At 46.8% G+C, this 24486-nt stretch overlaps 1 protein-coding gene across 6 annotated transcripts in view; it reads left to right on the top strand.

The window, feature by feature from the left end:
• Positions 1-3585: 3585 nt before the first annotated feature.
• The window catches only part of epha7 (eph receptor A7), a gene marked incomplete at its 3' end in the record, with an annotated part of 52194 nt that continues 31293 nt past the window's right edge, over positions 3586-24486 (top strand). For all 6 annotated transcript variants that reach the window (XM_084439881.1, XM_084439880.1, XM_084439877.1 and 3 more), the window contains exons 1-3: positions 3586-4204; positions 17151-17306; positions 22811-23146. In XM_084439881.1, coding sequence (XP_084296007.1) covers positions 3601-4204; positions 17151-17306; positions 22811-23146 — 1096 coding nt within the window. In that variant the 5' untranslated portion in view covers positions 3586-3600. The remainder of the gene's footprint in view (positions 4205-17150; positions 17307-22810; positions 23147-24486) is intronic.

The raw sequence follows: 24486 nt of genomic DNA, 5'->3' as shown, positions 1-24486 counted from the left end.
CAATTGCAAATTCAATTAAAACTGGAAAAAAGAGAAAAAAACAGATAAATAAACCATAAATCCTCAGATTGTGACCTGCAACAAATGTTGTATATACAGTATAAAGGGCTAGTGGGTTCTCTTTTATTCTTCAGTCTGTCATTAATTTGCATTTGCATGATTTCATCTGAATGATTGAAAATTAACCTTAGACTAATTGTTTGCTGTTTATCTTGATTATGTGGCGTTACTTCCAACCCCAGCAGTTCAGTCTTTGTGGTAAAAGTATCTCTGCAGCACAAGAACTGACTCGTCTCCTCGGGTGTCCCTATCTTCAGGTGAAGACAAACACTTACTGTCAAAACACAATACGTCTGTCTGTGTGGGCTCAAATGGTGCTGTGCTGTATGTGCTAACGTGTTAATATGACTGACTATAACAGCGTAAGGACTTTTGCGAGATGTTACACATGGATACTTGCTTGGATACTTCTGTCTTGTGTGGTGGTGTAGTGGTCTTGGGATTTGAACTTGCAACACGTTTGATATTTGTCTAAAACTTGTCTAAGAGCGTGTCATGAAAAACAACTAGGCCTATGCATTTGTGAAAACCTTTTTTTTTTTTTTTTTTACATGCTACGCTTCTGTTTCTAACTCTATTTTGTGAAAGTGAATGAAGTGTGGCAGGGATCGTTTGGATATTGGTAAAAGTAAAGCCCATCATAGCAAAATATGAGTATTGGAAGTTCTTCTGCGGGCTATTTCTTCTCACATAGCCTACAGTAGGCTACATGCTTCAAACTGGTACTGTGCGACACTATTGGTTGTTCGGATTATTCAGATTTTTTTTATTTACGAGCCACGAGTGGCTATTTCCTCTGCCAGTCTCGTTGAGTGACATCATTTGTGTTAAAGTCTCCGCCCACCAGCTGCCGATGCTATTTGAGTGAGAGACGGTAGTTTATTGTACATAGAGCTGGTTAGAGCGTCGCAAATGGGAAGCACACGCCACGGTGGAAAAGCGAATACTGTCTAGCTTACTTCCAATTACACCATGGCTTCCACGTCGATTCCGTGTTTGTGGATTACATTTTACCTTCATTTATGTTGTTATATGTACACTGGAAAAGCACAGAATGCGAAAGAAGGTAAGTAATAAAGTTTCTGTCTCTCATCATCTTGTCACCACGCAGATCTCCAAAACTCAACCAGTCGCTTTGCGAAGTGATGTCCAATGGCGATAAGAAGGGATTGTTCAATATTGTTGCCTGCGTAGACATCATTTATCAGTTTAAAAAAAATTAAGACATCACATTGTGCTAATGACAAGCCCAGTGACAGTAGCTACGAGGCATTTAAAAACACTGTATTGCAGTTTTCTCCGTGCGCAACGCATTCATATCGTTGTGTGACGAGTGACCCGTTGCCGGGTACAGTGTTTTACGCATGGCAACAAACCCCCCAAATAAAGCGTTAGTGAACCCAGAGATTGATGGATTTTGCTAGCCATGTCATAAAGCTTAGGCAGAAATATGAAGTGTTATATTCAAGCACACGACCAATCAGAGTCTGTAATGTAGGACAATAAATAAACTTTTGCGGCAAAATCGATTGGCTGTCACACTCGCTTTTGACAACTAGGCTTATACTACGGACACAGCATCCATTTCATCACTTTTAAATACATAATTTGGACGTTTTTGCTACAATTATATAGCCGAATAAGTAACATGGATAGAGAGCACAATAGAAGTTGCTCTTATCAAATAAAAGATGAGTTGATCATTAAATAGCCTACCTACGGCCGTTTTGACGAATTAGCTGTTGAATAATCTTAGCCTATATGAAATAAAATGAAAATGGTAAAAGCAGAATATGCTAGGAAAGTTAAATGACCTTCATCAGGATTTCTATGTTATCCTACTAAAAGTGTTGCATAAATGCTATCTGAATAGGCATAAGGGGTTCGCTAAAACCATCTGGCTTTCTTAAGTTTGAAAATCTGTTTTGTATATTATTTAGGCCTTAATATTTGCTTACATATTCCATATGAGTTGATATTTAAAACACACTAACCATGACCCAGCGATGGTAAGAGAAATTGTCGGCATTGCGCCCTATCCGAGCCCAGTTCCCGTGACAGTCTCGGCGTTATTCCCGATGATAGGCTTAACTGCATGCTTCCAGACTACCAAGTAGCAGGAATCAAACTGATCCTCTAATGAACACACGTCTATGTTCAAACTGACCACAAATAATTGTATTTCTACCCTGCCCTTCATTGGCAAGGCTACTCTTCTTTTCAATGTCCTATTTACGTAGGCAGGTGTTCTCTTTGGACCTTATTGTAGCCTACACTAATCATAGCTACCCAAAAGGGTTTAAGTATGGACTAGCCTACTTTTCAGGTTATGCTTGTGTTTAGATAACAATAATGAAAACAGACCAGTGCCTGGGTTGTTTACTTTGTTAGATACAGTAGATAACCTAATACGTTTTTAGATAGATGGATACAAAGTTGAGCATGATCCCTTAAAGGGGTTTGTACGGCTACGGCTACACGTGCTGCCCTGTGTGAACCCCATCACCATCGAGTGCCCGTCTACTTAGCCAGCGATTCTGCATTTTCATGGCTGAAAAAAAGAGGGGGGGGGCGGTTGACTGGCCTAGGACATGTGTATCAATGGCATGCTCGGTGGTTGGGTTGACACTGCCATCTTCTAAGATTTAATCACCTGTTTTTGTGTTTCTGTCGGTAGTGATTCTGTTGGATTCCAAGGCGCAACAGACAGAACTGGAGTGGATCTCCTACCCTCCAAGTGGGGTAAGTGCAGTTTTGTGAATTTACAAACTCCTAATCATCGATATATCCCCCCAGTGATGGCTCAACATCGATGTGCTCACTAATCTAAACATTATTATTATGATCTGAATTGAACGTTTCGACGCTGTCACATGATTAGCTCCTGCTCCCAATTCGGGAGAGGCCTATACACTATGCCTTATCCCGAGGCAAGCTTTTTCCCTGTGTCCAGAATGTCTGACGAGTTCGAGGAAGGTCATTTGTGTGGAGTGTTTGTTTATGGTAATTGATGTCAGTAAATGTAGCATAAAATCCATTGGATGGTTGGCATATGTGTAAAGAGAAGGTTTTTTTTTTTTAAGCCACAAGGTCTAAGGTCAACTTCCTAGCAATTACCAAGTAATTTAAAATGGCATCGTTGGAACTTCTACAATCTGCATAGACTGAAATGTACAAAAAAAGTTTACTGAAAAAAAAAAGAACACGATGCATTCGACTTCTCCTGTGTATGACAGGCCTATACTAATTGTAATATGCTAATTGTGTCTTAAATCAAATTGCCCCTTTCCCAACCCAACATGTACATCATTATTACATTTTGTTCTCTAATGCCTGTCTCATTGTTATTAACTGGTGCCATATAACCTTAATTATATTATATATTTTTATTTCCAATGTAATTTGTTTTTTACTTTGTTGGTGGAGGAGAGTAAATTAATTCTATTTACAAATGTGCATGCTCTTTTATTTCAGTGGGAAGAGATCAGCGGGCTGGATGAAAATTACACTCCTATACGCACATACCAGGTTTGCCAGGTCATGGAGCCCAATCAGAATAACTGGCTTCGGACTAACTGGATAGAGAAGGGCGATGCCCAGAGGATTTTTGTCGAGCTGAAGTTCACCTTGAGGGATTGTAACAGCCTGCCTGGTGTGGTGGGGACTTGCAAGGAGACTTTCAACTTGTACTACCAGGAAACCGATTCCGAGGTTGGCAGGAATATACGAGAGAACCAGTATGTGAAAATTGACACAATCGCTGCAGACGAAAGCTTCACTCAGGGGGACCTAGGCGAGAGGAAGATGAAGCTGAATACTGAAGTGCGCATAATTGGACCCCTGTCCAGGCGAGGGTTCTACCTTGCCTTCCAAGACGTAGGGGCGTGCATTGCTCTGGTCTCCGTCAAAGTTTATTACAAGAAGTGCTGGTCCATCATCGAGAACCTGGCCACGTTCCCAGATACGGTGACTGGATCTGAGTTCTCTTCACTGGTCGAGGTCGAGGGCATGTGTGTAAGTGATGCCGAGGAGGAGGCCGATAACTCTCCCAAGATGCACTGCAGCGCCGAGGGGGAATGGCTGGTGCCCATTGGGAAATGTATATGCAAAGCAGGATTTCATCAGAAGGGCGATGCATGTGAACGTGAGTAGCTACAGTACACTGGTGATCACCCAGTATTTCCCTCTATTTCAATACTCACATTGTTTCCAATTTTCTGATGCTTGAACAGATACACCATTGAACAGTTTCATTAACTTGAACTATGTTTTTATGGGGGAGGATATGAAATATGCTGGAAAAAAAGATTACCAAAAAAGATGAGATTATTGCTTTTGCGAATTGTGCCAGTTTTAATAACTTCTTTTCAAAAGTATGCTGCTTTAGTTTTACACAGGATCAGGCAAGCTGAAAACAAGACACTCTGTTGAGCATTTGAATTTGGAATTATGCAAATCAGCTAAACGTAATTTAGGTCATATTGAATAGTTGTGCTTGCAAAGAATTAAACTAACTGACAGGAATGATAGATAAAGTATTGAGGCCAGAAATCCTTGGTGTAATAATTGGAATCCTTGTAATTGTTTGATTACCAGACTCTTAATTTATAGATGTGGTTGTGTTGACACTGGGATTAAATGATAATTTGCTCTTCAGTTTAGCTGGGTGCTCCTCAGCTAAAGCACTCCCCTGGCTTGCTGGCAACAAGCCAAGGCAATCACTTGCAGAATACACAGGTCTGGAGGAAGTCCAACCAATCTTTCAGTATCCCTCTGCCCCTTCGAAATGACCCTGACAGAGAGGAAAAACAAATAGCCCCCATACCATGGCATTTAGGCCCCCGGATATTTATGAAGAACCTTAACAGGAAACACAATTACAATCTCTGGATGTGCATTTTGTGTTGTTGTGTCGCATGAATGGCAGGTCTGTGCCTGGGCAATTAGCATTAAAATGCTTTATGTCACTCTAATTACACAAAGGATTATTTTCAGTGGCCACCTGACTTGTAAAATAAAGAACACTGTGGATTAAAAGGGAACCACTTAGGTCACAGAGTTTAAGTGGCCTGTCTTGTCAGCCAAGCTTTTTTTTTTTTGTGCAAAATGGGCTACCTCCATTTAAGCAGCTTATGAGCCTAGTGACCAGTAATAATTGACTGGAATGTGTGGGGAATGGACAAATTAGTAGCACTGGAAGGATGTCACACTGTCTTCCATCAGGGAGCTACCCGGTGGTGTATTATGCTATATTATTACAAAGAGCGTAAACTGCCTCAAGTTGGTATTTTCTGGCTCAAATGTGGTTAGTGCTAATAATGAACCCAGGGAAATCCAGTTTCATGTTATTTTATATCTACTTCAAGTATGCAAGTCTGGCCTGAGGAGGAAAGCAAATGGGGGCATTTTGTGATTTATTTCTCTGAGCAAACAGCATAGTGTAATAGGCAATAGCTCTCTCAAAGTCAAATTAGAAACATTGTCCTCTGCTAATAAAGCATTGAGTATAAACCTTCACAGTCGGCTATCCCATTAGTTGTTTGTTACTCCTGTGAATGTCCTTGGTGGGGGAAGTAGACCAACTACTGTGTGGGGACTGCATGTGAGTCTCAACACCTTTATGAGTTTTATTTCCACTGGGACACAGCCAGCCATTGTATTAAGGGGTAGTTCATCTAAATAAGATGAGAATTATACTGCAGCATCAGCACTTTCTCCCAGAGATCTAGTGACATTAAATTGCCCATTCGGTAAGTCTCCCTAGAGCAAATCAAAGAGAAAGTCAAATTGTTTCTCCCTGCTGAACACCAGCACATTGGGACCTAGAACAAGGCCCTATAAAAGACAGAGGACTCTGCCCTCTAGACCTTGGACAGACTTGTCCTGGTCTTGTAAAAAGTACAGCTGCTTTTGTTGGAGTTCACACAGACCTCCTCCAGAGCTCTCTAGTGGCTCCCTGCCCAGGATGCTGCGCTTCGGAGTAAAGATTAAAAAAGTACACATTCCCTCACTGTCCTATTTTCAATATCTGCAGTATCTCGCAAGTGCAAAATGGCCGCCGCTGAAATATTGAACAAAAGGGTGCGGGGCAGAAGAACAAGCGAGTCGAGCTGTCAGTCATGTCATTCGAGGAGCCCCCTCTGTGGATGCGAAGGCCTCCTCCAAAATGTGTTGTGATCCACTCATTCATCGCCGTCCGCGGAGAGGGACTGCTTGTCTTTCAGTCCACTCCCACCCCGCCTCTGTCTCTCTCTTTAACTCTTTGTTTAGCAACCTGCGGCACTAAATGCCAGTCTTCTTCTCCCTCCGCCCTGTCAGTAGAATCAGTGTTATGGGTGTTGAAAAAGGCCATTTGAAGTGTCCTGCAGCCTGCACATGGTTTATTTGCATAGGACTGTGGGGTGTTAAAATAGTGCCCATTCATTTGCTGGTCCGGTTTAGCAGTGGCCACTCACTGCAATGGAGCCACTGAGCCGATTTTGAGAAAGAGGGCCCTTGTGGAGGGACATTGGCGTCTTTGTTTTGCTCAATCCAGGGAATGCATGTTGTCCAATTTTAACACATCCCATAATAATTGTGGTTCTAAGTAACGCAGCGCCTGCGAAATGATTAACTGTTGACCCGCTCGACATTCTTCACGTGTGGGAGGCGCGTGTCTCATTCGAACGGATAAAAACAAGCCTTATCCCACTGCTATCTGTACATGCTAACAAGAAAATAAATGAAAGGATACAGCATGCTGCAGACACTGCTGCCATCCATCTTGGGTGTCAGAGACTTGGACAGAAGTTAGTCTGAGGCTGATTGATGGCGGGGGCCCTGAGACGGCCCTAGCTGTAGGGGTTGACCACAGAAGCCAAGGTGTGGGGAGGCGCCGAGCAGCCAAGCCCGGCTCCAGGCTCAGGCAAGGCCCCACTTAGCATTTCAAATGAAGCCAGGAGTCACTCATGGGGTCCTCATACAACCTGACGTTCCCCCCTGATTGATAAGGCGGGTATTTAATGCACCAAACTGACGTCCTTTACAACTGCTCCTGAGCTTAATTATGCAAATGGCAGTGCAAATGAAACCCCCACCCAGGAGAGCCCACTGGACTTAAATCACTCAAGATTGAAATCATTTCTTGATGGACGGTCGCTGTCTTGTCACCCGCCTGTGAAAAGCTGCATTCTTCCACAGCCCAGGGTTTTTCCTCTTTTTTTGTGTTTGTCCTGGCAGGCAGCACAGTGATGGACACAGATGTGCCGTTGTAGCGACAGTAGTAATGCCAACATGGTCGACAGCTTTCACAAGTCTTTGAAATGGATTCGATGTGTGAATGGCATGTGGCCTCGGGCAGCTTATTGATCAAGCTTGTGGAGCAGCGGTGGTTTGAGGACCACGCTCCCGTGACGAGTAACCCCGCCTCCTAGCTTCTCTCAGTCCTGTACTGTAGACACGGACAACATGACGTTGGATTAGCCGCCACTCTCTCAGGTTCATCTACAGTTGCTTATCCCACCATAGGGAAAAGCCCTTAATTTAGTCTCGTGGCCTGATCGGCAAAGCTTGTGGAATAAGTGTGGCAGCGAAATGTCAAAGGTACTCACAGTAAACATTTTTAATTTTTCAAAAACATTGTCCAACGTTTTGTCGGCTGTACCTACCGGACCGAAAGGAGCTTCCTGTCTCCTTGAGCCAACACTTCCTGCTGCTCTGTCTATGTGAGTTATGGTGCGTTCGTTTGTGGTCGGAGGTGGCAAGTCGCAAGTGGCAAAATACCTACCTCCGACCTGTGTGCATTCGAGCTATATACCATTATATCACAGTTACCTAGTTATATCTAGTGCATTCGAGCAACTGGGGGCTGAGAAACATATCCGAATTTGCGACAAGGAAGTGCGAGTTCATGCAGCGTTTTATTTAATCATTCCTAGTAGCAAGTCGCAATTTGCCACCTCCCAGTTATAAACGAACGCACCATTAGCACATATCTGTCACGCCGGTGACCCAAGCTTGATTCCAGCTTCAGCCAGACACACAAGTGCGGAGAGCAGTCACTTTGTGAGGCTGTTTTCTACATCCAGACCTGGGAAGAAATTCTGGGTGTTCAATAGAGCGCTCCTAAACACATCTTAAGCTCCTGCTCTCCCTCCTCGGGCTACGCGCGGGGGGACGGGGGGGTGAGGTTACGTAATAAGTTATCGATTTTCCTCTTGGGGGAGATTGAAGTGCAGAGCCCCCGGGTCTCTGAGCCCCCAGAGGGGGCCGGCACAACGACAACAGGGGCGTCCTCGCCGCCCCGCGAGGCGCAAAGACCCCGGGCCCCCGTCACGTATCGCTTTCAATCACATGCCACAGCGTCGGCGGCACTAAACGCCAAGACATTGTCCTCCGACGCGGCGTCCGCCTGTCCGATCGCATCCCTCACCACCGGTCGGCGGCGAGCAATTACAAAACAGACGTGAGCGCCACGGTTTAGACAGCCAAAGAGAGCCAAGCCCACCGCTGGAGGTATGGGGCAGGGATCGATGGAGACGTCCGAGCCTGTTAGTGCAAGTGGAGATGAGGCCCCCCACCCCACGGGGAGGGGGCTATTGTTGTGTCGGGACAGGGGGCCGGAGAGGTGACTCCTCTGGCGATCAAGGGTCAACCTCCGCGATCATCCGTCATCCCTCTTGGCAGTGTCCTGTCAGCCGGGGCGCTCACGTCACCGAGCACAAGAGGCAGGCCTCCATTGTGAGGCCGGCCCCCGTTTGCAGCCATGTGTAAATGAAGTTAATATCCACTGACTTAACGCATAGCCAAACGGAGACCTTGGTGTCACCTTGGAAATAACGCCATCTGACACAAAATAGCAAAGGTTTCTCTTGTTTGGGCCGACGCCACCTCTCACACAGCTAACCCTATCGCTTTGTTTACATGAAAATGAAGAATGTTTACCAGCATTTCTGTCTATTCAGGAAATTTAACCCGAGTCTCTAATTTGACCTGACAGGTCAGACCCTGACACAGTTACTGATGATGAATGTCGCTGAGTCTCTTTTCACTTTGAAGTTGCATCGTTAAGCAGCACTTAATAGACGGGAGGGTATCTACAGTTCTGCTCCATTTGAGTCAGCGATGGGTAAAATTGTTTCCTCTAATAGTGTCTTGTGGACTAGTTGTGTGCCTCCACAACCGTTAAGTGGATTATGCTCTGCCTCTTGATGATACTCATATACATGAGTTAGTTCCAGCAGCTTATAAAGAGAGGTGAAAGAAAAACCTCTTACCAATAAACAGGCACTGGCAAAGTGTTGTCTTCTTCAGGGAGACTTTGTATACTTTGCTGTTAATTTTAGACCCTCATTTGATCCACTTCCACTAGATTATACCTATAAAGAACAGTGGGAGCAAACATGAATCATGAACAGTGCTTTTGCTAGTCTTTGCATTATGATTGGGTTTAAGTGAATCAATGCATACGCACAATTCTCATTTTCAATGACTTTGAAACTAATATTGACCAAACTTGAAGGCAAAGAAAATGAGCTGGCCAACGACCCCTTTATTGTTTGGGAAAAGAAGGCATTTGTATTCAATTTGACGTGTTGACATGGCAGCAGGATCCCGCAGAATGTCCGCCTGGCAGCGGTGTGAGCGCCGAGCCTTTGTATCCAAGGAAACATTTTTATTTTCATTCTTTTATTTCTCATTCGGAAGTGGCAGTGTATATTTAAAACGGAGAGACGTTGGATCCAAAATTACAATGAATACCCTGTTTATTATAGCTCTCCAAATCACAATTTAAACCATGCTGTGCTCTTTTACATTCTCCGAGGAAGGAGCTACGCTCAAGTCTACTAATGAGAAGCAGAAGAAACTCTTTTTATGTTAACCAAGGATTAAAAAGAGAAAGAGTGCATGGGAGGAGACAGAATGTGAGGTGAGCATTGAGTATGTTTCTGGGCCAGGTTATTACCAAGCCAAGATCTAAACAAATTCTTTGCAGAATCAAAGACTCAATGTTCTCAACTCACACTGCCTTTTGCCCCCTACTCCAAATTATAATGCATGCGATTTGCTCACATAAGCAAAGTCGAGGAGCGTAGCCCTTATTCAGATGCAGAAGATGTGTCTAATCATAATGAGACATTATCATCCATAAATGTGTGAATAGCATCAGTCTAAACTGTATCAGTGACTAGGGCAGGGAGATTTGGGGGAAGGTTGTCCATCGACAGTCTTTGACCTCTGGCCAGATCCGTGCGAGAATGCGCGGGCGTCTGAGGGCAAACACGCCTTTCGCGTGTCACTGCAGGCCATGCGGGCAGGACGACAGTGAGGGCTCCCAGGCGACCGGTTTGACATCGTCTCTGTTTTCAGTCCTCCTCCTCTCTGTCACGGCAGAGGGCCCATGAGGACCGGAGCGGAGCGGGGTTGGGGGGATCGGTGAGCATTGGCACAATTTGGAGATAATGCTTAAGTTGCTGACCAGGGACATCTTCAGTGCTGATTCGTTACGGCCGCAGGGAGCATTGGGGCTGGACAGACCTTTGGACCTTCGTCCTTTATCACTAGAACAGCAGTCTCTTCTCTCATCAGATGTCTTTCAACAGAGGTCCTCACCGAGCTGACCACATACTCCATTTAAGGTAGCTGCCTTACTGACCTTTGAATCCCCCCCCCCTCTCTCTCTCTCTCTCACTCACTCACTCTCTCTCTCCCTCTTTCTCTCTCTCTCTCTCTCTCTGCCGTCAGAATTAAATGAACTAAACAAAAGACGATTAGACAGGGACATTTTATTTGGGAGATTTTATTTGGAAAGCTCCAAACCCCCGAGGTTCAGTTTCTGTTCAGAAAGACTGAGAACCATAATTCCTTTAATATAATGAATGTAATCTTAAAACGCCCGTCATTTTCCACCTGTAAATCCCTGCAGAGAATCAGAATGATAGCTAGGGGAGGAAACAGGTGGTGAGGTTTATTGTTCTTTATTTGTTTGACTGTAGAACCGTAGAATCAGAGCAGGGTACAATGCAGCAATAACAGATAGCAAAGGTTACAAACCGAGCAACATTTAGTTCTGACTGATGTTGGCACCATCCTGCTCAATACTCCCAAGTCCATATGCATAGGTTTCACTCCTGGGGATGTTATTTAGCGGATTAGTTCATATGTTTAAGTTCCCCTTTATGCAACCCACATTAAAATGACCAGAATAAGTTCCCGTCCAGACTATAGTCTCTAACACTGGTCTTTTTGGCTTCAGATTTGACATTTGAATAATGAGGAGCAAGGCTAAAGATACTTCCTTGGCAGGATGGATTACTAACCTGAGCCAACATAAATGTTAATGTCAAAAAATAATGTATTCAACAGTAATTGCAATATCATGATTATTTTGCCTGCTGTGAGTTGAATCAGTTACGTTTAACTATGGGATTTGAAAAAGCACATACTTGGCTCCACAGCTTAATGATGTGTAATGTAATTTGCTATCGACGCAGAAATAGACATACTGTAGTTTTATATTATATCCAGCCACAGATAGAACTTAGGTTAGTTATGTCGTGTAACTTCATAAACGTTCATATAAGTTAATCAGGCGCTGGCTTTGATCTCTACTCGTAACATCTGCTCAGACACTTCCCCGGGGTTTTGGCTGCTTAGAGGGCAAAGCACTGTGCCCTCCAACACAGCGTAAAGGGGATGCTAATCTTCCTTTTGTTTCTCATGGAAAGCTACTTATCTTCCCCTAAGCACAGGTACCCCAGATGAATGGAACAGTTGTCTGTACGTTGGGAGCGCAGCCCTAGTCAGGCGGCGCCATTGCAGCCAGGCGCGGAGCTATGGGAGGCTTTGGGACAATATGATAGCTTGACGTTTTAAACCATTTTAATCTGTCATTGTTAAGACTCTCAAAGTTTTCTCTTCTTTTTCTCACTCTCACTCTCTCTCTCTCGCCGTAACCTCCCCGTAGAATCCCTGTCCGGTGCCCGCGGGAGGCGGAGGTGTCTAAAATGAGCTTGTTTGGGAAGGGTTAGACACTGAAACTCTATCTCCATCTCCTGTGAAGAGGCTTCCAGCGGCGCCCTCAGTTCTCTCTTCTCCTTTGTGTGTTCTGCCACTGTTTCCAGGAGCCGGGGAGGCGCCGCGCCTCTCTGAGGTGGGAGATTAACATGTCTGAGGGCAAAAGCCCAGCTGTTCATCTCACGTTCTCTTTCTCGATGTAGAAAAGAAGCAGGTTTAAGAAAGCGTAGCGGGCTACGGCAAGAATGATTTTTTCCTCGAGAGGTGGGACAGTCCAGGGACACCTGTCGCTCTTTGTGTCGGGCCTGCGGATGCCGGGGAATTGCTCACAGAATCTACTTCCTGGGAGAACATTGGTGAAGGAAATACCATGGGGCTTCTTCGGTGTGTAGAAGAGATGCTGTAGCTGTCCTGCACACATCAAACTAGAGCTTGATAAATGTCCACACGTTGTGGGCCCACTGTTTATTGAGGCAAAGTCACATCTAATCAAAGCAACACATGCTTCCTTTAGGCAATATTAAATAATGAGTTATATTCATCACGGGAGCCATTGATATCTTTCTCCAGTCATAACACATTGTCAGGGTTATACTTGTATGCCCTGAGAATAAAAAACAAAAACATGGACGCAAAGCCAGATTTTGTAAATAACATTTCACGGTCCCGTGAGCTGTGAAGGAGAAGGCGTTTCTGAACAACTCGCAAAGAATGTTTATGGAGAAATTAACACTGGATTTCAGTGTAAAGGAAACGATTAAACAGCAAGTTTCGGGGTGAAGAGGAGGGTGGATTTATTATTTATGCTCCGTTACCAGACAACTGAGCAATGAGTTCAGAACCAGGAAGGAGGAAGTAAACAGGAATTGTCCTAATACAAACACACCTACAGCAATCGACCAATCTCAGCAGGCCAGTGTTTTGTACGGGATATTTACAAAGACGTTTCCCGGTCGTGGACGGACGGCGGCGGCGGCGACTGCTGCTTAACAAAGGCGGTGGCATTTTTTTTTGAAATAAGAAAATAAACAGTTTCCTTTATCGCGTTTGACCCGCTCCACCTGGCATTCATCAGGGACTGGGCCCGCACGTTGGTCCTGTCGCCTGCTCTCCCATCCTCCGCCTCCTTTATCACTCTAATGGGGTGCTATCTCCTCGCCGCTCTCCCTCGCTCGCTCTCTCTGGGTCTCCGCTCGCCGCCCCGGCTGCATTCCTTCCACATCCATCCCCGCACACGGGCGGATTTAACACATAATCAGGCCGGGCAGTGGGGGTGGCCGGGGGGTCCGGCCCTGACGGGGCTCATCACGGAGGGCCCGCGCTAGTCCATCTCACCGCGGGTCAGGGGGCCTGAACACAGTACTCGCCTCCTATTTGACACTACAGCCCCCCCCCCCCGAACGTTCCCCCACGACCGCCCCAATCCCTTTGTACCAAACCCATAGTACTATTAAACGTGTGAGGAGCTGAATACTACCCCTTGCCCGCTCCAAACCCCGCAGCCTTCGCTGTCCTCAGTAGCTGATAAGGGGATAAGTAGCCTGATTATTAAGAGTTAACGGGAGGGGAGGGGCTTGTTTTTTCACTGTCACTGACCACATAAAGAAAGGGAAACCCGTTGCTAAGCAGTAATGGTAATACTAGCTCCAAGGCTCCCTCGGAAATGTGATCTGTTGATCAAGGCGCAAGGTTCACCCGACGAAAAACAGTGCAAGCATTGTGGCGTCACAACGAGACATTAGAAATTATTATTATGGCACGGCCACGGGAAGGGATATATCAGGCTGTTACAAAATGTCACCCCGGGTTGAGAAGCTCATCCATCCCTTTCCGTTCGGCGCTCGTCTCTGCGTCCTCCATCTAGGTAGTCATTCAATCAGCAAACACTGAGAGCGGCTGGATGCAATTCAAGAATGCCGGGCTTTGAGGGGAAAAAAATAAATAAACCAGTGTCTTTCAGAGGAAAAAACCCCAGTGGATTTCCGTGTTTTTATTGTCGTGCATGTGCGCGCGCGCGATAACACCTCGTTTTATCCGCTGTCTCCCAGCGCGGATTGTGATTGAGACGAACCCCAGTCCTGGACTGGCTCTCGTACTTTAGGTCTTCCCTGCTCTATCGGCGCTGTGTAGAAAAGTGCTGACTGCAGCCTGTCATCCCTCCCCACCCCCTCCCCCACCCCCCCCACCCTCCATCATTGAATGGGAGTGCTTGACCGCTGGAAGGGAAATTACAGATGCCGGCTCTGTTGCACGCCGAGGAGCCGGGTGGAATGTCAGCCTTGTGTTTTTCTCCTTCTTCTCTGTTTAACCTCAGCCTCGCTCTCCGAGGACGGACTAATTTCGCCGTCGTTGCGTCTGCCGCTCAGTGTTTTGAGCGCGGCTGTGTCAACATGCGCAGCCCATTAAGTCTGCCTTTCTTTGGGTGCCAGTGGGACCACTTGATGTCACAAAACCAGGCCTTTTCTGGTAGCCGCTCTGTACTTCCCTCCCCCTAATTTAATTTGAAGTTAGTCAGCCGTCAGCGTAGGGTAGGCTAAAGACAAGACGGGAGACGCGTACAACGTTTTAACATACGACGGTGTCATGCTCGGACGCTTTGTCAGTCGTGAAAGAGAAGGGCTGGCCGGCAGTCACCTCAGAGATTGATGTGAGTCTAATTATCATTTTGCATTGTATTTGTCTCATCAAGAGAGTATCGCGGCGGGTTAAAAAGAGAGAATGAGGGGCGCCCCGGTAGCTCACCGGATAAGGCACGCCCCATATGAAGGCTAGTCCTTCGCGCGGCGGACCCGGGTTCGATTCCCGGCCCGGGTCCTGTGCCGCATGTCCTCCCCTCTCTCTCTCCCACGTTTCTGGACTCACTAAACTGTCCTGTCCCATTAAAAAGCTGAGTTGCCCTAAAAAAATAATAAAAAAGAGAGAATGAGGCATTACTCAGCATCGCTCATCTTTGACTCGTGAGGCTTCGGCGTAGCGCCGGGCGAGTGTGCGTTTGGCATCTGGTACCGGCCCGAGGGACGAGGCCGACAGTGTCTGCGCTGCCGGGGCTGGAATGCAGAGCCGGGACGGCGCTGTTTGTACATGTCACTCAGGGCGCAGAGGGGGGCTGGAGGGGTTTCAAAATAATGGTTAGCCAGTCATGTCACACCGCTTGCTTTTTTTTTGGGCCTAATTTGCCGCGTTGTTGCCTCTGTAAACATTTCCGGAATGCCGAAGCCGGTCAGACACGTTGATAAACACCGGGCGATCGAGGAAAAACGGGGGAAAATAAACGATGTTTGCATGGAAACTATAACTAAGAGCAGTGTTGACATTTGAAAGCTATTTCCCTGCGCCCGGGCGACGGTGCTGGAGCTAAGCTGTTGCCCGCCGGCGCTGCCGAGCCTGTGAACCGGCAGAGTGGTAGGAGCCGTGGCAGAGAGCCCAGGGCCCTGCCGGCCTCCCCCTCTACACACGCTGGCCACTCAGTGGAGCATCTCGCCCAAACCCAAAGGCAAACAGACATGCTGGCTTATCAGAGTGTTTAAACAGACATGCATGGTGGGGGAAATCAACCCCTCACAGGGCATGTCTGGCCAATCTTTAACCTGCCGGAGGGGGCCTCTCTTTGTGATCAGCCAGGCAGACCTCCATATGGGAATATTTACATAATGCTATCAGGGAACAGGACAAGATACAGTTTGTTGTGTTGGTAGAGTCAACGGAAAGTCTAATGCTCTGACAAATCAATCTAATTAGAATGGCCAAGATATGATTAGTGAGCAGAACGCGTGTAGCTAGGCAACAAACGACCCCCGGCCATCACAAAGCACCTCTCACAGTCTTAGAAATCCTGTTTTCAATTACTTGCTCTCACAGGTAAAGAAATATTAGAGATAAAATCTTGTATTTTCCCCTCTCTGAAAAAAAAGGTCTTGTTTCACGAGGCCAGAGCAGTGAGATAAATACAGAGTGGCAGGGCTTTCATGTCGCTGAAATGGGGATACCATGTCCCTCGGCCACCTCATTGGCTGAGGAAGGTGTTGAAATGAGGAAGCCTGTATTTCTTTATCCTCTCTATTCTAGACCTGTCACCCAAGTCCAGGCAAAGGTTTCTGAACCCCTGAAAAAAATAGTGTAACCAGGATCTGAGACAGGGTTCTTCACTATGAAGACCGGTGCCCATTTCCCCCAATGGCTCATGAAAAATGCATTTCTAGTATAATTTGATAGTTTGTATGCAGAGCTATTTTCAGAAGTATTGATTCCTTGCAGATTGGATAAGGAATAATGTGGCCTAGATTGTAGTTTTTTCACTATAGGCTTAGCTTGGATTTCCACAAACAGCAGGTCACTGTGGATTAGCTGACTTGTAGTGTTGAGGCGTACAAAGCCAAACCCAAAATAGATATTTCCCTATTCAGTAATGCTGAAAAGTGAATAACACTGGAAAAAACACTTCATTTTGACTATTATGGCAGAACCTTTTTAACCGAACCAATTTTGTTTGAAGCAGTGATCCGTCATGATTATAGTGCCCAAATGTGAACAAATGTGATTAGTGTCTAATTATTGAATTGTCACTCAGATGTGTCGAACAGCCAACATACACAACAACTTACTAATGGAGAATAATATTCCCTTTTGTGTCTTTTCCCCTGGTATTACCAGGTGCACGCCTCCGCAGTCTTGAAGGTGAAATGCTGAAATTACCCATTTAGGTTTCTGCAACCCGGTCTGTGCTCTCTTTTATCTCACTGTTTAGCAATGTGTGTTATCCCCTCTAAGATACCGGGCTTTTCTAAACAAAAGCCTCCCCCTGTTCACCAACCTTAGGACGCGACAAGTCCCAAAATAGCACCGTTTTTCCCCTCGAAGTTAATAAGCCTCGTTTTGACACGGTCTGTGATGTGGTTTTAAGTGGGTTTGTAAAGCCCGCTGATGAAGCCCGAGGGGTAGGTTGATCCGCACGCCAGCTGCTCCGAGACATGAACACAAGTGTAGTGGAGGTATGTCCCATCATGCCCTCTTCTTTAATAGGAATTCAAGTGTAAACCAAACCTCGTCTTATTTTCTCTCCTCGCTCCCCGCCCCCCTCCCCCCTGTCTCCACCATAGCGTGCGGCCGTGGATTCTACAAGTCCTCTTCTCAGGACCTGCAGTGCTCGCGATGCCCCGCCCACAGCTTCAACGACAGAGAGGGCTCTTGGCGCTGTGACTGCGAAGACGGATACTACCGGGCGCTCTCTGACCCGCCATCTGTGGCCTGCACAAGTGAGTAGTGTCGCGCTGTTGCGTTGCTTGATATACTCAGGACGGGGCCATAACTGTGCACTTATACACCCATACACACACACACACACACACACACACACACACACACACACACACACACACACACACACACACACACACACACACACACACACACACACACACACACACACACACACACACACACACACACACTGGCACCAGACCAGACCTCCACCCACACGACTTGTGTCCAATCAGGAGGAGCCTTCTGAAAATCCTGGGGCTGTTCTTCATCCACTCCAGACACAGACCAGGGCCCTGCCTCCTAACATGTCTTTATAATTACGCTCATGGGCTTCTGTGTGTGTGAGCGTGTGTGCAAGAGAGCAATGAGCATGTGTGTGTGAGCGTGTGCGAGTGTGTTTTCTCCCCCGATTTAGCTGGTACGCAGCTAATGATCAGAGGAGCAATTTGCCATTTCCTGTCTAAAAGATCGCAATTATTGTCAGAGGCGGTTCAGGCAGCACCCGCGGTCTCCACCTGTCTCCATTTCTCCTGGCCAATGTTGCAATTATGCGACAGGCATTGATGACTTGTTTACACAGGCCAGGGGATCCGTTGTGAAGGGTGGGGCTCATTTGCTCCCAAATCTGTTCCCAAACAGGTTGATTCAAGAACACCCCAGGGTGTTTTACTCAGATCCCACCTGGATGAGAGAGAGAGAGAGAGAGAGAGAGTAAAAGAGAGAGAGTAAAAGAGAGAGAGAGAGAGAGAGAGACTGGGGCAATGAAATTAGGCTTAACCTAAAGAAACAGCTCTGGAGCCTGATGCAGGCAAGGACTTTGCTAATAAGGGATCGGGACAAATGGAGTTACTGTCTGACAGGCCAGATTTATCATTAGCACGTTAGCCTAGCGTCTCCCGCTCTCCGGGATGAACTTAGGCCCAGATTCGTCCGTCCAATCTTCATTCGCGGGCAACCCCAAACAAGGACGGAACACGTCGTCAGCAATCTGACCTGACTGTTGCCCGGCGGCGGTGCCCCCCCCCCCCCCAACCCCCACCCCCCCGAAATCTGCTACCGCCAGCAAACAAAAGTGCCGCATTCACCACAGAACCACCAGGATCATTCCATGAGACGGATCCATTACTCTCTCTCTCCCCCTCGGCCCTGAGGTGGTTTTACTGTCTGGAGATGAACACACCGGCTTTACAGCTACACAATTGCCTGTTACGTCGACCAAGGACAAAACACACTTGCCACGAGGATGAGAAAGTTATCTCCTCCTTGTTACCTTCGATGCAGTGTGGGGGTTTTAGTGCAAAGAATCCCTTTGGTGGAAACAAAGTGCCCAAGTTACTTCACTGACTTAGTTTGTGTTTTCATAATCACGGGTTATGTACATTCATAATATGGATTTCATTCTAAACATGGATTTGTGATTTACTCTTGACTACTGATATTATAATCGAGAAGAGACTACATTTTCTCAATCGTATTTGAATTAAGTTATTGGCGGTGGTCATTGAATTTTTCACTGTGGGGTCTGAATTGGACTTAAATTGAATAGTAATTGAAACTGAATTTACATAGCCCGAGCAAATAGTTTGATTGTCAGATATTGAAATGGGGGGTATGTAAACCTCCCATATCTTAGGCCTCAGACAAACAGTGAGACAGAGCCCAGTGGCAGGAGGGACTAGGGGCGCCTCTGAGCCCCAGATTGGGAAGAAAAGGAGATAAAGATGTAACACGGACATGTTGAGATTCCAGAAGAAAAAGAAGAAGAAGAAGAAGAGAAGAAGAAGAAGCAGGATCCATGCTGAATAGAAGGCAGACGTTCTGAAAAGACGTAAGCTGATAGAAGGTTGCACAGAGGAAGACAAAAACACTTTTAAAATGTCGATCCTACAATATTTGCTCTCCATTATTATGCAAACCTGTAAGATAATGAGATATATGTGAAGGCCTGGGAGCATTTTTCCAGAAGCAGGGCAAAGACGGGAGCTGTTGACAGGTCGGGGAGCGGGCATCAATCATGCGACAGCTGTGAGCGGTGCTGGCGCTAGCAGGCTCTGAAAAGGGCAGTCGCGAGCAGACGACCCCCCTCCACCCCCCCTCCCCCCGGCCCCCGTCAGCCCACTGAAATCCGCCACCTCAACAAGCCGACGTCGGACGGGTCTCATCCTGCCTGTAGTTGCTAGGGGACGGCCGGGGGTGGGCGGGGTGGAACGTAAGAGCCCCCTCTCCTGTCGCAGAGCGCCGCCTGCCCGCCACTCCCCCCCCCGTTCTTCCACATGGCTTCACTCCTCCAGGTCTGCCAGAGCTACAATGCCGGAGCAGGGCCAGGGTTCACAACACACACCCGCAGTTTGAGGATTACCTCACGGGCGATTTGAATACCAGTCATCCAGGCCGCCTGCAATTAGCGAGCGTCCTACCGACAGAGGATGGCGGAGGCGGCCCGGAGCACCTCTCAGGGCAGATAAGCGCCGGGTTCTTCTCTCCTAAGCTCGGATTTACTCAGGTCTCACAACTCTACACCGCGCGGAGACGGGCTCAGCAAAATGGCCTAAATAGCAGTCTGGTATTAGACAAAAGACTCAGCCGTGGAGGCTTATTGTGAAGTCTGTAATTCCGTTCGATCTGAGGAAGGTCCCCTAGCTACAGGTGCATTGTCTGTCGTGTGCCACAGAGGAGAGAGGATGTGCTGGTTGAGATAGTCATTCAGCACGGAAATCACACACGTCGGGAGAGTGAGCCGTATTACAGCAGGTAAATGAGGTGACAGGACACACACACACACACACGCGCGCACACACACACACACACACGCCCACGCACGCACACCCGGCTCCCAATGCAGTGTCGGAGAGAAAGCTAGCATGCAATTGAAACATGTCAGACTGTGAGAGCTACGGAATGCTAATCCGTGAAATGAAACTTCAGTGGGCGGACGGGCGAGAGTGGAAGACATGAAGAGATAAGGCTGAGAGAGAGAGAGAGAGAGGGGGAGTGAGAGACAGAAAACGAGAGCGCCGAGCCCCGGCGCTACGGGGGATCAGCGACCGGGGGGGTGGAGGAGGCGTCGCCCGCGCCTGTGTGCTGGAGGTGCGGGGGGCGGCGGGGGGACTGTTTGGCCGAACAGCCCAGAGGCGGGGACACATCCTGGGGAACAAAGCCAGGCGAGCGCTACAGGAAGTACAGTGTGCTGCGTTGGGACCAGGGGGAGGAAAGGCCGCAGTGTGGCCACGGTCCGGCAAACAGGACAGAGACATGCGGGCCACGTCTGACCAGGTCACGCTGTATCTGACAAGTCACTTCCTTGACCTCTGACTCCTGGGACTCAAATGGACACGGCTAAGAGTAAAATGAAGTTTTATCATTGGTGACCCTTGATAGATTGTGTGTGTGTGTGTGTGTGTCAAGTCAAGTCAAGTCAAGTCAAACTTTATTTGTGTAGCACATTTAAAACAACCATGGTTGACCAAAGTGCTGAACAGGAATACCAAAACAGATATAAAATAAATAACAATCAACATGATAATAACAACAACAATCATCATTATTATTATTATTATTATTATAGTAATAGTAGTAATAATAATAATAATAATAACAGTAATAATAAATAATAGTAATAATACACACAATTCCAAAACTATTTAAAATGATGTTGAGGGGTCTAGCTCATGCCAACGAGAAGAGGTGGGTCTTTAACAACAATGAAAAATTCCTAGGGTCCCGGCAGTTCTTATGTGGATAGGTAAACTTCTTGTTCGCCTCTGTTTCTGAGCCTGGATCTCGGAACATCCAGTTGCAACTGGTTGGTCGACTTTATTGCCCTTAGTCTAACTGGAGTTCTGCTAGATTGAGCTCTGCTAGAGTAGATTGGGTGGCGCCAGCCCTTTTAAGGCCTTAACAAGGCTAAACAAGCAAAAAAGTCAATCAATTTTGAAGCGGACAGGAAGCCAGAGGCTGCACTCTGTACTAGCAGCAGACAATGAAGAGATGACTGTTCTAGACCCACGTACAAAGAATTACGGTAGTCTAATCGAGAGGGAATAACAGCATGAATAACTCTCTTGAAGAAAGTGGGTGAGAGATTGGTCTAAACCTAGGCTAGAACAAAGTGAAAAAAGCTAGTGTGTGTGTTTGTGTGGGTGCGTGTGTGTGCGCGTGTGTGTGTGTGCATGCGTGCGTGCGTTCGTTTGTATGTTTGTTTGTGACTCTGCCCCCGGAGAGGATTACGAGAGCAGGTGGAGTTGAGGGTCAGAGACGGAGCTGGAAGTCGTGGTGGTGCTGGAGAGGAGCTGAGTTGCTCCTCTTCACCTGCCGCAGGTTGAAGCTTCATCTCGCGTGGACCAGAGCGTCTATAGAGTCTCGCTCAACAGTCATGAATATGGATGCCTCTGCCAGCCCCATTCATTCCTAATGGGAGCGAAGAGGAGAGCAAAGCTACTAAGTGCAGTATTAATGAGTCACGATATTGTGATTGTGGGTTTTTCTGTCCATGCATATGTATTACCTATTTAGTGAGTAAATTTGTCAAATTAAATAGGTCGAGGAGTCCCTCTCCAAGGTTTGCGAGAAGAATTTTAATGAAAGGAAATCGCTTGGTGTTTTTCTGTGAGAGAATTAAATATATTTTAACTGCACCCATAAACAGAATACAGGTCATTATCTATACTGCGTTATGGGGGTATAAAACGAGCACTCAATTTCAGCATATAAACATCTGGGTCATAAAAAAACAAAGCCTGAAATTTGAATGATAAAGGCAGCAATTTGTAAATCATTCTTTTATGGGATGAGCTCAATTCTTCTCCTTAATGCTGCCATTTCCAGGCCAGTGGTGTGTGATCTGTTACAGGTTGGCGATTTTATAGAGTGTTGGTTATTTTACCTCAGGTAATAGTGGCGGCCAGCTAAAGGGGAGCGATAACTTTAATCTCTCCCATAAATTTTTCTTTGGCGAGTCAGACTTTGCGGCCTGCCTATTTTTCAAAAACAAACTTTACTTGTCTTGTTTCCATTACTCATTGAGAGGGCAGCGCCGTCACCGTGTGATCTTTTTGAGTTTTTCGTGTTAGACCAGAGGGAGGGAGCTATTGTCACAAAGTCTCTGATCTTTTTTTCTGAATTAATTTCAGAATGGTGTGACCTCTCAGTCGTTTGTATAGCATTGCTATAAATAAATGCTGTCTTACTCAACAATATTAAAATTGGAATTGTCTCAATCAGTAGGAGTAGCTGCTATGAATTGCTGTGCCTCATTCACACTGACCTTGGTATCGCTCGAGTTTCACTTCCTCTTAGTGCACCTGAACTACTTTTTCTCCGGATCTGACTTCTGTTATAATTGAGTGTCAGTGTTTGGCTCGGGGGGGGGGGGGCTCTCGTCAGTCCCATGCCGTTCTCAGAGAACAGTGAAGGCACAGATCCAGTCAGTGCGCACGGTGGACTGTCACTTTCCTTGGCACTCCATTATTTAACTCTGGCCCCTCCCCCTCCCTGACAGGACCTCCCTCGGCGCCTCAGAACCTGGTCTACAACATCAACCAGACCACCGTCGGCCTCGAGTGGAGCCCGCCGGCCGACGCGGGCGGCCGCAACGACGTCACCTACAGGATTATGTGCCGGAGGTGCGGCTGGGAGCCGGAGGAGTGCGTGCCGTGCGGGGGGAACGTGGGGTACTCGCCCCAGCAGGCGGGATTAGTGGACACCTATGTGACGGTGGTGGACCTGCTGGCCCACGCCAACTACACCTTCGAGGTGGAGGCCGTCAACGGGGTCTCCGAGCTCAGCCGCACCCAGAGGCTCTTCGCGGCGGTCAGCATCGCCACCAGTCAAGCAGGTGAGGGGGTCTGTCTGGCCAGAACAAAGCTCTGCATCACTGAGAATAGAGTCAGCCACCCACCTCATTAGCACTGCTTATTACTTTCACACTTTCACTGTGTACCCGTGTGGGCTGGAATTTGCTTTTATCATTGAGTTACAAAGAAAAACGCATTTTCATTAAAAACACCTCTCGGTCTTCGAGATTCTCCAGATGAGCTGTGTAAAAACCTTAGATACGGCTTATATGTTAAAAAGTTGCTGCACTCATTCGGCGAATGGAGTATGACGGCAGTTTAATGTTGAGGAGCCTGGCTTCTTAACTACCTTAATTATGCCCCATGCTCTTAATGATCACATGTTGATGTTATCCATAAAATTTGTGGCTTGCATATTACATACATTAATTTAATGTGTGTGTGTGTTTGTGTGTGTGTGTGTGTGTGTGTGTGTGTTGGAGCTGTGGTGGAATACATTATTAGCCCAGGAAGGCTCGCTGCCTGTGGCACCTCAGGAAATAGTGCGTGTCATTCACTCCCAGGGGAGTGTACCGTAATTAAAATGCTGTATTTTGTGGTGACACACTCCTGCTAAAGACAGCCAAGACCTTTTTAAATTGGTTATTTCTATGGATCCACCAAACAAGGTTCTATTTCACGCTCAGGCATCCATGAAACAGGGTTGGCCTAAAAGGCCACACTGATTTTTAGCATTAAAAGTGGATTGTGCATCGTTTCTTGCAAAGAGAGTTTTGGGAATAGTATTATCATAACCAGTAGTAATGAGCCCTGTGGATGCTTGCGAGATTCTCTGTATGTCGTCTATTGACCGTATTGTACTTTTTCTGAGTTCAAAGTACCGCATATTGTCAGAGTTGCTTACAACAAGGTACAAAAATCCACCTCAAGCTGTTTTGCCTGTGAATCTCCCCAACAAGCAAAGTACAGGTGGTAATACTGTGACAATCTTGGCCAAGGTAGCCAAGAGGTTAGCGAGAGAGGGAAGGATAATTGCTGCCAGCCAGCAGAGTGAACCACGGATAAACTGTTTTGGGATGATGTATGTTAGGTGACACGGTTCGTGACAGAGACACACGCTGGAATCTGCGGAGGGTTGCCTCGGCAAGGACACGGGGACGTGGGGAGGAGGTACACCTGCAGGAGAAGAGGGGTGAAAAACAATTAACACACGCTCTCCTTGGAGCCATTTATAATTACACGTGGAATGCTAACAACAGACTGTGGCTCTGTTAACCCTCCGGAAAATGTAGACGTCAAAGCGCTGCGGTACGGCGTTCCAACCCTGAAGCGAGCGTCACTATTTGAAGTTCACATCGTGTAGTCTTCTCCACGTAGCAGG

The sequence above is a fragment of the Borostomias antarcticus genome (assembly GCF_949987555.1).
Source record: "Borostomias antarcticus genome assembly, chromosome: 6".
Lineage (NCBI taxonomy): Eukaryota > Metazoa > Chordata > Actinopteri > Stomiiformes > Stomiidae > Borostomias > Borostomias antarcticus.
Note: the sequence above shows the minus strand (reverse complement) of the source record. Positions and strands in the feature narration are given on the sequence as shown.